General features: G+C 41.3%; 1 protein-coding gene and 1 long non-coding RNA gene across 4 annotated transcripts in view; one reads left to right on the top strand and one right to left on the bottom strand.

Moving 5' to 3' along the window:
• Nucleotides 1-16,004, top strand: part of LOC137152627 (uncharacterized) — a 45,419-nt gene that overhangs the window by 23,759 nt on the left and 5,656 nt on the right. The window contains exons 7-8 of one of the 2 annotated variants that reach the window (XR_010919556.1): nucleotides 3,015-3,170; nucleotides 11,710-11,782. This is a non-coding gene — a long non-coding RNA (uncharacterized lncRNA). Of the gene's footprint in view, nucleotides 1-3,014; nucleotides 3,171-11,709; nucleotides 11,783-16,004 lie in introns of those variants that run through there. The other variant, XR_010919555.1, reaches the window with a different exon arrangement.
• Nucleotides 3,935-16,004, bottom strand: part of ERN1 (endoplasmic reticulum to nucleus signaling 1) — a 38,199-nt gene continuing 26,129 nt past the window's right edge. For both annotated transcript variants that reach the window (XM_067547366.1, XM_067547365.1), the window contains exons 10-22: nucleotides 14,355-14,517; nucleotides 13,539-13,657; nucleotides 12,884-13,069; nucleotides 11,914-12,118; nucleotides 11,316-11,406; nucleotides 10,739-10,928; nucleotides 7,943-8,042; nucleotides 7,120-7,319; nucleotides 6,419-6,566; nucleotides 5,746-5,873; nucleotides 5,172-5,295; nucleotides 4,502-4,569; nucleotides 3,935-4,157 (exon numbers count right to left, since the gene is read on the bottom strand). In XM_067547366.1, the coding sequence (XP_067403467.1) occupies nucleotides 3,951-4,157; nucleotides 4,502-4,569; nucleotides 5,172-5,295; nucleotides 5,746-5,873; nucleotides 6,419-6,566; nucleotides 7,120-7,319; nucleotides 7,943-8,042; nucleotides 10,739-10,928; nucleotides 11,316-11,406; nucleotides 11,914-12,118; nucleotides 12,884-13,069; nucleotides 13,539-13,657; nucleotides 14,355-14,517 (1,929 nt within the window). In that variant the 3' untranslated portion in view covers nucleotides 3,935-3,950. The remainder of the gene's footprint in view (nucleotides 4,158-4,501; nucleotides 4,570-5,171; nucleotides 5,296-5,745; nucleotides 5,874-6,418; nucleotides 6,567-7,119; nucleotides 7,320-7,942; nucleotides 8,043-10,738; nucleotides 10,929-11,315; nucleotides 11,407-11,913; nucleotides 12,119-12,883; nucleotides 13,070-13,538; nucleotides 13,658-14,354; nucleotides 14,518-16,004) is intronic.

Here is a 16,004-nt window from a genome sequence, read left to right as displayed (position 1 = left end):
TCATTGGACCCCCCCCAAACCCAAGGCCTCGTGCTCCTTTACTTACCTGTCCTGGAAGGTCGCCTTCCTGGGGCTATTACATCCGCCAGGCGAGTTTTGGGCATTAACATCAAAACCATCCTACACGTGTTTTATAAGGACAAGGTCCAACTATGCCAGTACCTGGCTTTTTTACCTATGGTAGTCTCTCATTTTCACCTTAACCAGGACATTTTCCTGTCTTTTGTCCCAAACCTCACAGCTCCAGCGAAGAGATGCGCCTGCATTCTCTCAATGTGAGACGGTCCTTGGCATTTTACATCGACAGAACCAAACCTTTTTATCATTCAACACAATTCTGTGGTGGTTGCGGACTGGATGAAGGGATTGCCGGTTTCCTTGCAGCGTATTTCGAAGTGGATCACAGCCTGCATCCGAGCCTGTTATGAGCAGGCTGGCATCATGCCTCCAGTGTCCTTGACAGCCCACTCAGCGAGAGTGCAGGCATCATCTGCTGCCTTCCAGGCGCATGTTCCCATCCAGGACATCTGCAGGGCAGCTACTTGGTCATTGGTACATACTTTCACATCCCACTATGCCTTGACGCAGCAAGTTTGGGACGATGGTGGCTAAGGTAGAGCAATGCTTCAAGTGTCACATCCATGAACTCCCGCCCGCCTTCAAGGAGACTGCTGGTGAGTCACCTAAATTGGGAATGGACATGAGCAAGCACTCGAAGAAGAAAGAATAGTTACTTACCTTGTAACTGTTGTTCTTCGAGATGTGTTGCTCATGTCCATTCCATACCCACACTCCTACCCCTCAGTTGGAGTTCCAGCAAGAAGGAACTGAGAGAGAGGGGCAGCCAGCGGTGTGTACATGCAGGCGCATGTGCGCACTCCTGCAGGGGGCACTAAAGCCGGTTTGTACGGGTACCACTAGGGGGGAAAATTTTCCGGCCGGTGTATGTGGCGCGCGCACACACCTAAATTGGGAATGGACATGAGCAACACATTTAGAAGAACAACAGTTACAAGGTAAGTAACCGTTCTTTAAATTTCCCTTGTTCCCCTAAAACTTTAACCAAGACATGCTTCCTCTAGACCCATCTCTGATTTTAGCATGGTAGCTAAGTGCATTTTGAATTGCAGGAAAACAATGCTTTTCAAGGCTTCTAAAAACATTGCATTAATGGTGCATCTTTAATTTCATATGTTCTCTGTACATTTTACCACTGCCCTCTGCTGGATGGCAAGTCAGACTCACTCAAATGTTTGCTGGCCTAGTGGTTGCAGCATAAAAACTCTTAAGAGTACTGCACAAGCATGGGTTACCTCCCATTCTTTATTTAGGAGTAAATATGAAGATACCTATCCAGCCCCTGTATCTCTCTCAGGAAAAGGAGTTAAGAAAAAAAAGGGCATTCGTAGGAGCATTGCCAGCAGATCACGGGAAGTGATCATTCCCCTCTATTAGGCATTGGTGAGGCCGCATATGGAGTATTGTGTCCAGTTTTCGGCCCCCCACTACAACAAGGATGTGGAGAAGTTGGAGAGAGTCCAGCGGAGGGCAACAAAAATGATTAGGGGGCTGGAGCACAAGACTTATGAGGAGAGGCTGAAGGAACTAGGCTTGTTCAGTCTACAGAAGAGAAGAATGAGGGGGATTTGATAGCAGCCTTTAACTACCTGAAACGGGGTTCCAGGGAGGATGGAGCTAGGCTGTTCTCAGTGGTGGCAGATGACAGAACAAGGAGAAACGGTCTCAAGTTGCAGGGGGGGAGGTCTAGGTCGGACATTAGGAAAAAGCTTTTCACTAGGAGGGTGGTGAAGCACTGGCATGGGTTACCTAGGGAGGTGGTGGAATCTCCATCTTTAGAGGTTTTTAAGCTGTGGCTTGACAAAACCCTGGCTGGGATTATTTAGTTGAGGTTAGTCCTGCTCTGAGCAGGGGGTTGGACTAGATGACCTCCTGAGGTCCCTTCCAACTCTATGATTCTAAAACCTTCCACCTTACCCTTTTTACTTGTTTAGCTTTAACATGGGTTTTACACCTTTTTTCTGAAAGACACTTTATTCCCAGGAATGACAGAAGTAGTGAGTGCACAGCTTACTTTCTAGTCCTTCCCATCTTCCCAGACTCCTACTGGTGAATAGCTATTTTCACTAAAAAATGGGAACACACCTCAGTTTCTAAACATATTTTTATTTATTATTGAGTACAAGTCATTATTTATTAGAATTATAAAAGAACTGTACATTAGAGGTATAAAAATATGAAATAGGCTTTGATTCATCTTAGGTAAAACTACCATTTTTTCAAGCTTTAAAAACATGTAATTTGCACAGTTTGGCATCTTACGTTCATATCTGCTTTCATACAATGTAAAACAAGAAAACTCCCAGAAATTTAAGCCTCAGAAAAGTGACTGCATTAGAAAAAGAAAAAACACACACCCCGTAGCAATGCCCAATCACACAAGTAACCGTCAATAATTTACTAATTTATGACACAATGGCACAGTCAGACAAATTGAAAATTTCCCGTCCACATGATTTATCCATTAACAAGAACAGACAAATTAGTTCCATTGAAAGATGCAGTATAGCTTTTCCTCTTCCGATTATTAAAAAATGGTTAACAGAAAACAACAGATATTTTTTTTAAAGGATTTGGCATGCTTTATACTTGTACTATTTAAATTTGATACCACTTTGTAGTAAAAATTAAATAAATATAAATATGTTAAATAAATATATTGTAAAAGAATACTACACATGTATCACATCAGAACCCAGCATTTCTCAATGCTGATCACACACTTAATGCTTGTCACAGCTTTAGGGCCACTGAAAAGGAATACTGCATCCTTTCAAATGTAAAGAAAATGTATATAAGCTTCACCTTTGGACATTATCAATCCAGACATACAGGAACTCAGGCTCCATTGCTGGTTACTACCTGAATTAAAAATGTGGCCCATAATGTCACTGTTCTTTAGAGCAATTCATATTTAAATCCCTTTCTCCCTACAGAGTCACATTGCCTCTGGCTCAGTAACTGAAGACCTGCTTAGGAAGAAAGCAAGGAACAATTCCAGCCAGACAATTTCTATGTCCAACACACCAACTGGCTTCTTTTCTACAAAGAAACTAGAAATGGACATCTGAATGTGCTTCTCCAAAGTTAAGGTATAGATCAGTTTTTAATACTGTGATCTAAGCCAAATACTGCCATTGTCTTTCTATGAACATTTGGCTGATGTCTTAAAACACTATGGAATGCAGTCTCGCATTTGTGAAGTAAATAAAACGGATTGATTTTTCCAATCAGTAATTTCTAGGATGGCACTATATCTATGTAAGAATTGGGGACTAATATTCAAGGGTTGCACTGATTAATTAGAAATTACATTCTCTTTATAGGTTTTGGATATTTTCAGATTATTCCCTTTACAATCACTGTATTGTATCTAATACACTTTTCAGCTGCAGAACATGGCAGTAGTGCAATCGCAGGTTTGGATGGTTTGCTACAACTAAAAGGCGCCTTCTCCAGATCCTAACGCCTAGTAACGATATGGTTTCAGTTACTGTGTTTGAGTCTGTGCGGTAAAATATATGAATTATAAAATCAAGTACAATGCAGGTATGTTCAACAGCAGAATGATGTTTGCACACAGCTGTCTGCACTCCATTTTCATTTTCTTTCTTAAAAGCTGCCCTTAGGATAACTCCACCACCTTAGTTCAATGCTTCTCTGAAGTTAGCACTCATTCCTTGTGCTCCTCCTGATCCATCCAGTTCCTGATCCAGCGCAGACAGAATATAAGGCACTTTTTGGAAGCTTGGTTTCTTCAAAGAGACATTTTACTCTTTGATGATGCCACTAGTCCAGCTAAAGGCAGGCCCATTTCGCAGCCCTATGCTTGGAATGTTAATCACAAAGAAGGGAGATCCATCCCCACCCTCTCAAACGGCATCTCCTAGAAGTCTCTGCTCTGCAGAGTCCTGACTATAGTAATGCTGAAACAGTCGTTCCTGGCTGCAGATTCGCATAGCGCAGTAGGTGTGAAGGAGCAGGCGAGGGAAACGAGATGTGAAATAACATACAAAATAATCTGGGACAGAGCCCAGCGTCTCCTGCACCTCCAGGGGCAGTTCTCTGTAATGATGTTTCTAGAAAAAAAAAATACAGAAGAGTGTTCTTTATAGGATATTCACTTTGTCCTGCTATGCAAAATACTAAAGAGATCCCAAAGAACGAGAAGCAGCTAGTGGCCAAAGAAGCCTTACTAAATGACAAATGTCATTTTATAGTGGTGGACTGTTGATAGTAAAGTGGAACACCATAAAATAAGCCAATAAAGAGATAGTTTGGGCAGAAACAGAATAAACTGCAGTGTTTATACTTTTAAATAGGTATGGAGAATATGACAGATCTGGGTGGCTAAAGTTTTAGGTGGCACAGATTCTAAGGTTGTTTGATGCTACTTCACACATACATGCACACACCCCTTTACCTTATTTCTCATTGCCCGTAGAAGATCCCGTATTGAGCCCCCTTTATAGGATCTGAATTTTCGAAGATCTGCAAAAGCAAATAGGCTGTGTTTGATTTTTTTTAAATGAACTGATGTGTACAGAGTCCTGCAGGGAGCTGATCTGTTGCTATCTCCCCTATTTGTAGCCAAAACACATGAATGAGCTGTTCTGTTCCGGCCAGGTAAATCAGGATTTGACGTATTACAAGCTTTTTCAAACATTAAATGACTATTCAGGAGGCATATGTACAGTGCAGAATATTAAAAAGTTTGATGCATGTGTGGCCCATGAGATTTTTGAACTGCATGATCTCTTTTCTTAAAAAGCCTGCTAAGTAAACAATGGAAAATAGGGCCTGAAATTGCTTCACCTCTTGTTTTTTTGTGTTTTCATGCTTGTTTTAAGTCAGTTGGCTCTAAAATATATGTATTTTATGGAGCTATATACGTATGCGCGCGCATGTATGTACTTTTGTACAATATGCGATATGTAGTTTTTAATTTAAAACAATTCAGTACTTCAGTTGCAGGCCAAGATCTCATATAACAAATTTGAAAGACAATGGGTATTGCTGCCTTCCTGTACATGCAGGCTAGGGACAATACCCTGTAATTCCCTTACATTATTATGGAGTATAACCTCAGTTACCTGTCTGAAGGGGAACGGTGATGTGCTCTCTCCAGTCCATTTTTACCACCTCTCTCCCTCCTCTCTCTAGCTGCTTGACTATTGGACCATCTAGAGATTCTTTCTCTATCCGGTCACTCACATCCTGTAAGAAACATTTAAGCTATTTCAAATGCTTTATCTTCACTTCCAACTCCTCCCCTCTCCTGCAATTAAAAGTTGCCACCCTCTGGCAGGTTAGAGGGTGTCTTGAAAAATGGCCGCTTACTGCTGTGAGGCAGTACAATGTAATTGGGCTGAGTGTATGACTGGTAGTCAGGAGCTTCAGAGCTGAAGAGACTCTGAACCATCTGCTAGAGTTCTTTCAACATAGACAACCCAACATGCTCACTGGATTGGAACCCTCTTAGGGCTGAGCATTTCCTTACATGCACCCACTAAGCTCGCTTCTTTGTTTCTTACGCTGTAAGTTAATGAACTGCTGATTCTACACGCAACAATCTCAAAGACTTTAAACTTGAAGTTTTAACGTAAGATTTTAAAAACGTTTGGAGAATGTTTAATCCTGGACAGAATAAAAATGGACAGGACAGACCTGAAAAAACTGGAGCTGTCTTTCGAGATCCCAGAAGAACGGGTGCTTCAGCACACAGCTGGCTGATGGACGTTTCTGAGGGTCCATGTTTATCATCTGCTCTATTAAGTCACGAGCAACTATGTCTTCTACAAGAAAAAGGGTGATTATTCTGAGACTCTATGAAACAGGTTAAGTTATTTTCAATTTTTAAGAAGCCATCACGATACCTTCGAGTTTGCCAGAGATTTAGAAATTCCAGTTGGATGCTTGGCCCCCAAAGAACACGCCAAATCCTACCCTGATTTATACTTTGCGCAACCCATCAGAAAGTCACTGTGATTGAACCAGAACAACTAAGAGCAAAGGTCAGTTCAATCTCTAACATCCTGTATAGACATGAAACTGCTCTTAAAAATATCACAGTAAAGCTCCAAGGGCTCAAACTTCGTAATCACCTGGAATTTCACATACTTTTGGACAGTAACATCAATAGTTTTAAGTGTTTATAACTTTTCAAAAGGAGCTTCCCATATAGGTGCTTGTACAACAGCTCACATTTGCAACTTCGGGGTCATGGTGGTACATAGGCTTCAGACCATTTCCACTGGTGTTTTGGGAGCTAGTAAGGCCCACAAAACAAACTGTGAGGTGCTTTACATTTAACAAAGTAGGAAAACATCCACCTGCTTACCGTGCCTCTCTGGATTTAAAGAGTCCAGACTGTAAACACCCAGTAGAATGTTGGCTTGCCGCTGCAGGGATTTGCCAAAGGGATGGCTGCCTTCAGATACCACATAATAGAAGACACAGCCAGCCGAAAAGATGTCCACTGTGTATGTCTGCAAATGAACATATGGTTTGTAAGCAACATAACAATACATTTTATTCCAAACTTTGGGTCAACTTCACAAATCAGTTGTGCAGCTGAGGAGGAATACAAGTTTCTATAATCACACTTCTCTCCCACAGTATTCAAAAGTAATCAGAACACGGTAAATCCCGCACGAAAGCCCACCTCCAAAACATCCTGTCTTAAGTGACCACTTTTCTAGTACAATCCCATTCTATCTTTAAAGGCCACCTCCGGTAAGTAACTGAGTTTTGCTGGCCCCTTGGGTGATCATTTCGGTTTCACTAGGACTACAAAATATGGTACAGGATAAGACAATATACTAATAGCCCACAGATCAGAGGTTCAGCCCTCAATGAGGGCTGGTTATGTTCAGAACCTTTGAAAATTAGGCCACGGACATTTTAGTTCCAAACCAGTTTGAATGAAGAGGCAATGCATTGTGGGAGTAAAGGTCTGACAGCAACAACGTGACAATTGCCAATCCCACTCCATAGAACTTCCCTAACCCCAGCAGGAACAATGAATGTGATTGAACTTACAGGGTTCTCTTTGCAATCTTCACTCAGCATCTCTGGAGCGATCCACCCTTCGGTGCCTGGCACCCCAGACTGACGGCTAAAACTGTGCCTGCCCACTGCTAGCTTCTTACACAGGCCGAAGTCTGAAATCATAGCTTTGACCTTGCCGTGGGCATTGGGCATTGAAATTAGGATATTGTGAGGTTTCAAATCCCTGTGGACTAACACAAACACCAATTAAATAAAGCAATTAAAAATGATCTTGGTGCTATCCGGTGTCAGTTATTTGGAATGAAATCCTTTCATATTGCTGAACCAGTTTTTGTTAATGGTCAGGGATCCATAGGCTTAAGCTCAAGGCACCTGTGGCCTATTCATTAGGATGCCAATTCTGCCCCATTTCCTTTAATTCCTGCGAGTTCTTGTTAGATTTATCGTACATCCTATTTATTGCAGAACCATCATCTGTTACATTTTGCATTTCTACAGCAGCTGAGACACTCAAAGCAAATACTAACATAGTAGGGAAGTAGAACCCTCATTTTATATATAGGGGAAACTGAGGCATAGAGGGGTTGTGTCACATACAATTCTGTGTAAGAGCTGAGAACAGAAGCCAGATTCTCTGGTTCCTAGCGCTGTGCTATCATGGCCAGTCTGAGAATGGGTATCATGGAATGGTATTGTTTTAAAACGAAGAAAAGAAAAAGAATAGCTGGTCTGCACCCCTCCAAGCCACACAAGCTACAAGCCCACCACAGCTCCCTGCATTAAGCCATCTTATTTTGCTTCTTAACCAATAAAACACACAGTTACCTGAAATGGAAACAAAGGGCCTTCTTACCAATATTGAGAGAGTGTAGATAAGCAAGACCAGATGTCGTCTGTTGCAGTAGGGTAATGGGCTGTAAGCCATGGTGACTGAAGTCCTTCTGCTCCACATACTATACATTATATAAAGGAAAACAGAAAGTAAGCCTAAAACCCCGGCACGATCCTTATACATTGGTCTCTACATAGATCCCAAGCCACTGAACAGCTCCCTCAACAGAGGTAAATTCTACTCAGTCTGATGAGAGCTGGTTATGCATTTACAAGAACCTACCCCACGGATGAAGGTGAACGTTAAGACGACAGACTGTATTGAAATTCCACAAACCAGTCATGCAGAGAACCCATGTACTGGTCCACTCCAGCATGCTTTTCAAATGAAGGAGTTTTATTTACAAGGGGATCCCAAATAAAAGCGAAGGGCAACAGACTGCTCAGTAGATCAGCAGAGACATTTTTCAGCCTATTTTTTTTTTGCCGAAAATGCAGATTCAGATTGACTGAAACTTATCGTGTATTAGAGTAAAATTTGTTGATTTTGGTCAAACCCCCCCCCCAACCCGGAAAAAATAAATCGGAGACAGACAAAGCGTTTAAGTTTTGACATTTTCAAAACATAATGTTTTGATTTTTCAATTCAAAATGTCTTTTCATTTATAATTTTACTGCAGTTTTATTTCAGAAAATGTTGCCCCCTGCCTAACCCCCTAAAATGAAATGAAACTTTTTGTTTGGGGTTTCACTCAAATCAATTTCCCCATCTCCCCCCAGTTTGGGCACCAAACCAAAAACCAGTTAATTGTACATACTCCTAGATTCCAAAGCCAGAAGGGACCATTATGATCACCAAGTCTGACCTATGCAGCACAGGCCATAAAACTTCTGCAAAATAATTCCAGGAGCAGATCTTTTAGAAACACATCCAATCATGATTTAAAAATTGTCAGTGATAGAGAATCCCTCACTGTTGGATTGTTAATTATTCTGGCCATTAAAAATGTATGCCTTATTTCCAGTCTGAATTTGTCTAGCTTCAACTTCAAGCAAAGTGGATTGTTTTATACCTTTCTCTGCTAGAGTAAAGAGCCCATTATCAAATATTTGTTCCCCAAGGCGATCAGGTCACCTTTTAATCTTCTCTTTGTTAAGGTCAATAGATTGAGCTCTTTGAGTCTATCATTGTACAGCATGTTTTCCAATCCTTTAATCATTCTTGTGGCTCTCCTCTGAACCCTCTCCAATTTACCAACATCCTTCTTGAATTGTGGGCACCAGAACTGGACACAGTATTCCAGCAGCAGTGACACCAGTGCCAAATATAGAGGTAAAATAACCTCTGTATTCCTACTTGAGATTCCCCCATTTATGTATCCCAGGATCACATTAGCTGTTTTGGCCACAGCATCACACTGTGAGCTCATATTCAGCTGATTATCCACCCGGACTCCCAAATCTTTTCCAGAATCACCACTTTACAGGATGTAATCCCCCATTCTGTAAGTATGGCCTGCATTCTTTATTCCTAGATTAACATTTACATATAGCCATATTAAAATGCATATTGTTTGCTTGCGTCTAGTTGACTAAGCAACCCAGATTGCTCTGAATCAGTGACCTGTCCTCTTCATTATTTGCCACTCCCCCAATTTTTGTGTCATCTGCAAACTACCAGTGATGACTTTTATGTTTTCTTCTAGGTCATTGATAAAATAGCATAGGGCCAATGGAAGTCTAACTATATTTCGTCAATACTATTACCTTTATCAACCACACTTATCATTTCATCAGAAAAAGATATCACGTTAGTTTGACAGGACCTATTTTCCATAAACTGATGTTGATTTGCATTAATTACATTATCTCCTTTAATTCTTTATTAATCAAGTCCTGTATTATCTTGCTCAGAAGCACAGCCCAATGGAGACTGAAAGTAGGTAGGCAAAGATGCCCATTTCCATCAGAGGACTGTAAATCTTATTGCATCTTACTCACACTAGGGTAGGCAAAGACCCCTCCCTCACTTGCCCCACAAAGCTTGCCTTGGCACATGCTCCATCTGCACACTCATGCTGCTCTGCTTCTTTAAAAGGCAGCTCTCAGGACAGGCTGAGGCCTTAAGAAGCAACATTTTGGAGGCTGCTAGTGAGGGCAGCAGCTGACTCGTAAGAGATACAGAGTGACCGAGGAGATTTTTTGAAGAACCCCTACAGAAGGCTCAATAGTCCCTTCTCCTAGATCAGAGACCAGGGAAGGGCTGGGAAGTCAAACTGGAGGAACACACAGTAAAAGGGGAAAAGGAATGTCTGGGCAGCAGAAAGTCAGGAAGGGGAAAGGGTAAGCCAGATTTATTGTTCTGTTTTACCACCGAAGCATTGGCAGGCACTGTGACACTGATGCTATACCCTTCTTCTTTATTACCATTGCTGATTACAGGATAGAAGGAAAAGAGCAATTGTGTTTACCCCGTGAGGCTGTATCATTCGTTTATGTGATACCAGAGTATTACAGTAAATTGGGCTGTCACAGATTCACCCTGGACTGTGATAACCCTGAAGGGATGACGATGATATGAGGAGGAAAACCTCTAACTACACATACAGCAAATGACCATGTTGTAAAAGTAAATAACCAATTACAGACAGTGATTTGGGTAACATCAGAAACATTGCATGTGACAGGTGCCTGAACTACAGGCTCTAAGGAGAGTTAAGAGTCTGCCACTCTTAGTCTGTTTTTTCCCCTCTACATTTACATGGCAGCCAAAGCTCTTTGCTTTAGCAAGGTTTTAGATTTGTAAGCAACCTGTTACCTCCTGTAAGGTGGCAGCACAGAGCTCAATGGCTATGTACTGAAACTGCCTGTCCTTCTCAGTGCAGAAATAGCGGATCACGTTGGGGTGCTCGTCCGACTCACGCAGCAGCTGCACCTCGCGGTCAGCAAAGCTGAAGCATTCAGGGAGAATTCTTTTCACCGCGACATCTCTGTTATCAAATGTCCCTCTGTAGACAGTGAAGCATGAAGCAGAGAAAGCTCTTAGCATCAAACTGTGCTATTGAAATAGGTGGGTTACAGTAGAACACACTTCACACAGATATATTAAAAAAGCACTTTTCCAGCATTGAGGACAGATGGACTGGGTGCTTCTGTTCAATGCTTTCATTTGAACAAACATTTACAAATGACGACATAACCCTGGATTTTTGTTAGTGAAAGAACACTGCAGAGAAATCTCACACACACACGTGCACATGCGCTTTTAAAAGTTCCATGGAAACATTTCCATTCATATTAGACCATAAGAATTTTTTAAAATATAAACACTCAAAAACAAAATAGGGGGACACATTAACTGGTCTCTGAAATCAAATGCATATATTGTCTTGTACCTGTAAACAATTGTTCCCTCAGCTCCATGTCCTAGTACATCTTTTGGGCTAAATGAAATCTTGCCAACCATTACTATGCTTGTGTCTTCATCTGAACAAAAACAAACAGCGAAAGGATTAATTTGAGGCAGATTTTAAAAGTCAGCACTTTGCAGTTGCATATCCATATGGAGTCAGTATGTAAAACCTTCTCTTTCAAGTTTAAATTCACAACACTGAGAACTAAGAAAAAGGGAGGGAGGATATCTAGGATCAGGCTTCCAAAACTATATATAAATTGCAGACAAGGTTTTTGTACAGGTTGATCTGGGCATGCAGACGGCATCTGTGCATGCAAGTTGGGTGGCTGGATACCAGACTACCCCTTTCATGATTTCAAATATTCTGTGCGCAGATCAGGCCAGGCCCAGCACTCATCTATATTGGAATGGACATGAGCAACACATCTCGAAGTACAACAGTTACTGGTAAGTAACCTTGGTTTTTTGTCCCCTCCCCCTTGTCGTGCTTTACCTGTGGCATTGGGGGAAATGTTACGAACTTTCTGATGCTTAATTCTTATTGGGACACACTATGAAAGAAGTTAGATTAATTTTACCTCCCTCTTCTTGCTCAGTGGAGAGACATCTCCCAACGTCAGAGGCAGAGAGGTTGGAATACGCTGAGTGGTTTGATGCTTTGGGGGACATGTTGGGGGTGCTGGCAGCTGAACTCTCCGTCCGCACACAGGAGGTGTCCAAAAAGTCTGCTTCTGGGGGGATATCGCTGGGGGTAGTAAAGGGCAGCTGTTGTAGCTGTGCACTCTGCAGGAGGAAAGCAAGATGGTCTTAACCCCAAATCAATGAAGGAATAAAAATCTCAACTGACATGCAGACAAGGCACATCCATGGCTCAGCATCCAGAAAGGCAGATTCCACTGTCCTCTGTGTGAAGGACTTCTCATTTTCAGACTCCTAATTTATTTGTGGCAGGGTAGTTAAAGAGCCTCTGTCACCCAAATGTTGTTCTCTACCTTGTTACACGCTTTTATAGCATGGTTGATAACTCTGGCTGGTTGGTTGTTATAGCAAAAAATGCCATTAGCCTGAAGTTTATTTTCCCTTACAAAAGCATCTTTAGACTGAATAGCTGTCATTAAACAGTAAAAGGACACAGGGTCTGATCCAAAGTCCTGTGCAGTTGATGGGGGCTTGTCTGGTGAATTTAATGGTCTTTGGATCATGACCAAAAAAAGAACAACACACACAAAAAATAACTGAATGTGCAAAAATCCATGGAAGAGTCTTGCAGATGGAAGAGGACAAGTCTTGAGTGTAATGGTTTGTGTCACAGAAATCACTGCCACACCAGACATGTAGTAGTCTTCGTTATCAGACTGCACACCTATGAGTTATCACAGTGATAACCATTATTACTGACAGCTAATGGAGAAAGCAGAATTGCCCTTCTTTTATGAAGTCGTGACTCTTTTCCTCCCCAACTCCTGCATCATCTTTATCAGGCTAGGCTGCCAAATGTTATGGCCCTTTCTCAGAACTCACAGGAATCGCAAGCTAGATCAGCATTACCATTGGACAGGTGATGACAAACGCTACCCAGCCGACAAACAAAAAAGTGCTCAGGATGACTGTGGCCATGTCTTTCAGCATGGAATCTACGGGAGCCTCTGGCCGAGGCTGACTGGGTTTCTCTTCCATGCCCTTTGGAATGGTAGGAGGCAATTCTTTCGAGGAACCTTCAACTATACCAATAACCTAAGAAACAGAAAAGACTCCATTAGCCCAAAGTCTCAAGGGATAATGTACATTATATATGCTAGTATAGCTGCAAAATACATTTCAATGAGGGAACCATTTCTTAAAAGCTTAATGACGTGCAAGGCTCTCTTGAATGTTAAGGTGGCTCACAGCAAAATTGGTCAGAATCTCCTGAGGACCCTGCAGTTCATTCAACAGACTATTTCCACTGAAGGCAATGGGAGTTCTGCATGTGGAAGGAAAGCAGGACTCAGCCTTAAATTGGAAATAAAGAGCTCTATAACACACAATAATACCAATGACACCACATGGGAGGGTACTGTCCCTGTACTTCCACCAAGGACTTGGAAAATTTCCCTACACTTTTTCTACAGAGTCTAAGTTCTCCCAAAATTTTCTTTCCCCCCCTGTAATTTTCCAGTGGATTCTTCAGTTGTTCAGTAATACGATCAGGTTATTCACAAACCTCCTCAAAACTGGCTTTATCAGAGTCAGCTGGAATCACATTTTCATGCCGTTTAGGCAAATTGCTTGGAAATTTCTCCAGGATCTTCGTAGGGGCCGATAATGGTGTTTCATGGTGCCCTTTAAATAAAACATTTGTTACAAGAAGAATTGTTCCTTTTCAGGGGAATCTTTGATTTGGGAATCTCTGCCAAGCAGCAATACTCAGGGCTTATTTGCATTAATAAAATGGTCTGAGGCCATTACAGTATGTCAGTTTAGAATAAACCTTAACCCCAGAGAGCTGCCCCTGGGGAATAACCTAAAGCTTGGAAGATTTGGGCACATACCTGAAAACTGTCACGTGCCCTCTGAAGTGAAGCAAGACTCTTGCTCTTAACGGCTCTAAACCTGCAACTATTGCTTATGGCCACTGACTTCAGCAGGACTTGTGCTCAGGCTCTGGCTGCAGATTTGGACCCTGACTTTGCATCTTGTTGAAAATGACTATTGAATAATTACGCATGCAGTGAGCATTGCCCATCCTGTGCACGGAATGAGACAGGGGCCTTTGGAAAATACAGGATGTGATTTATGTAATTAAAAACTATCATGATGCATACGTATAAGGGGGCCAAATTAGGGTTGTAGGCCTAGGCAAACTTAGTTCTGGCATCCTCTAACTTTTGAGTGCTTGACTTTGCATCTTTTACAGTCTTTTAATGTAATTGTTTTGGATGTAATTTAAAATATATGGTAACAATAATCTTACCGCTTTTGTCCACCAGGGGGCAGGGCAACACAGAGAGAGGGTAGAATATTACTGACTTCCTCATACCTATTAACAGCCAGTGGTTCCTCCAATAGTTGAGTTTCTTTTCTTTCAGTCCTGCTGAAAATTTTAGATCTGTACTAGGAGTGATAACACACTCGCCATTGTCTTCAATAGTGACTCCTTCTGTTTTTGGGCCCTCTAACAGAGGTATGGCTCTTCCACGAGGCTAAAAAGACAGAGATTTATTATGACAGTTAACAAAGCACTTCATCTCTACACAACACTTTACAAAGCTTCAGAGAATTTACCAGTCTAACTCATACAAAAGACACAGACATAACTCAAAAGCCATATTAGAAATGCCATAAGCTTTCCCTTGAAATTATGTAAATATTTAACTGAAAACATTTTATTGCTAAATTACAGGTGGGATGTTCTACACATTAATTTGGGGTTTACCTCATATACTATGCCTCTCGTACTGTAGGGTCAGAGACTGTTAGCACACAGCAAGTTACATGCCAGCCATTATACCTTCAGCCATAGCTCACATAGCCTTAAACATTAGACCTTGCATTACTGAGAGAAGAAATGTTGCCTAGGAGAAAGGATTTCCCCTACCCCCCCATTGGTTTTTCCTTTAAAAAAGAAAAAGAAAAAAAAAGAAAAAGGGATCTTATCTCCCACCAATATAGCCACAATGCCAGCAAACAAAATCTTAACATCTCATGAAAATGTTGGTGTCTTCAACAGCATGTACTGGGTTTCAGTTTTAACATCAATAACCACAACACACGGTCATAACAGTGGTATAAACATCTCTGTTGTGGAACTTGAACTCACACCTTCTGGTTCAGATGTGAGACAGTTTCCATCCTAGCTCAGCCATGCACAGACACTCCCTGACTAGCTGTAATTAAATGTCACTTACAGCAGTGGCTTTCAACCTTTCCAGACTACTGTACCCCTTTCAGGAGTCTGATTTGTCTCGCGTACCCACAAGTTTCACCTCACTTAAAAACTACTTGCTTAGAAAATCAGACATAAAAATACAAGTGTCACAGCACTCTGTTACTGAAAAATTGCTTACTTTTGCATTTTTACCATACAATTATAAAAATACATCAACTGGAATATAGATATTGTACTTCCATTTCAGTGTATAGAATAGAATAGATAGCAGTATAAACAAGTCATTGTCTGTATGAAATTTTAGTTTGTACTGACTTTGCTAGTGCTTTTATGTAGCCTGTTGTAAAACTAGGCAAATATCTAGATGAGTTGATATACCCCCTGGAAGACCTCTGCGTACCCCCAGGGATACATGTACCCCTGGTTGAGAACCACTGACTTACAGCATTGGAAACTATTCTTGAAATAAGGTTGGTTCGTCAAGTTTTCATGGTTTGCTGTGACTAGGAGATTTGCCATGTGTTATTTTAGAAGTTCTATCTGCTCAGCAGATATCTCAAGCTCCTACAAGCTTTTATTTTTTTAAATAAGATTTTAGTCCTTATGGTTGTGAAAATTCCTTTCCAAATGTTAACCACACACAGTGCTTGTGTACAGTATTCCTTATAGCAGGGAAGTGCTGAGCAGTGACAGGAGATCAATCAAACTATGTAATTTAGGAAAGCATAATATGGCTTTATCACAACAAGATGCAGAATCACTAAATAATCCATAATACACACAGAATCACTGCACCTATAT

Source organism: Emydura macquarii, unplaced genomic scaffold (genome assembly GCF_026122565.2).
Source record: "Emydura macquarii macquarii isolate MOO-44397 ecotype Brisbane River unplaced genomic scaffold, CSIRO-AGI_Emac_v2 contig_1230, whole genome shotgun sequence".
NCBI lineage: Eukaryota > Metazoa > Chordata > Testudines > Chelidae > Emydura > Emydura macquarii.
Note: the sequence above shows the minus strand (reverse complement) of the source record. Positions and strands in the feature narration are given on the sequence as shown.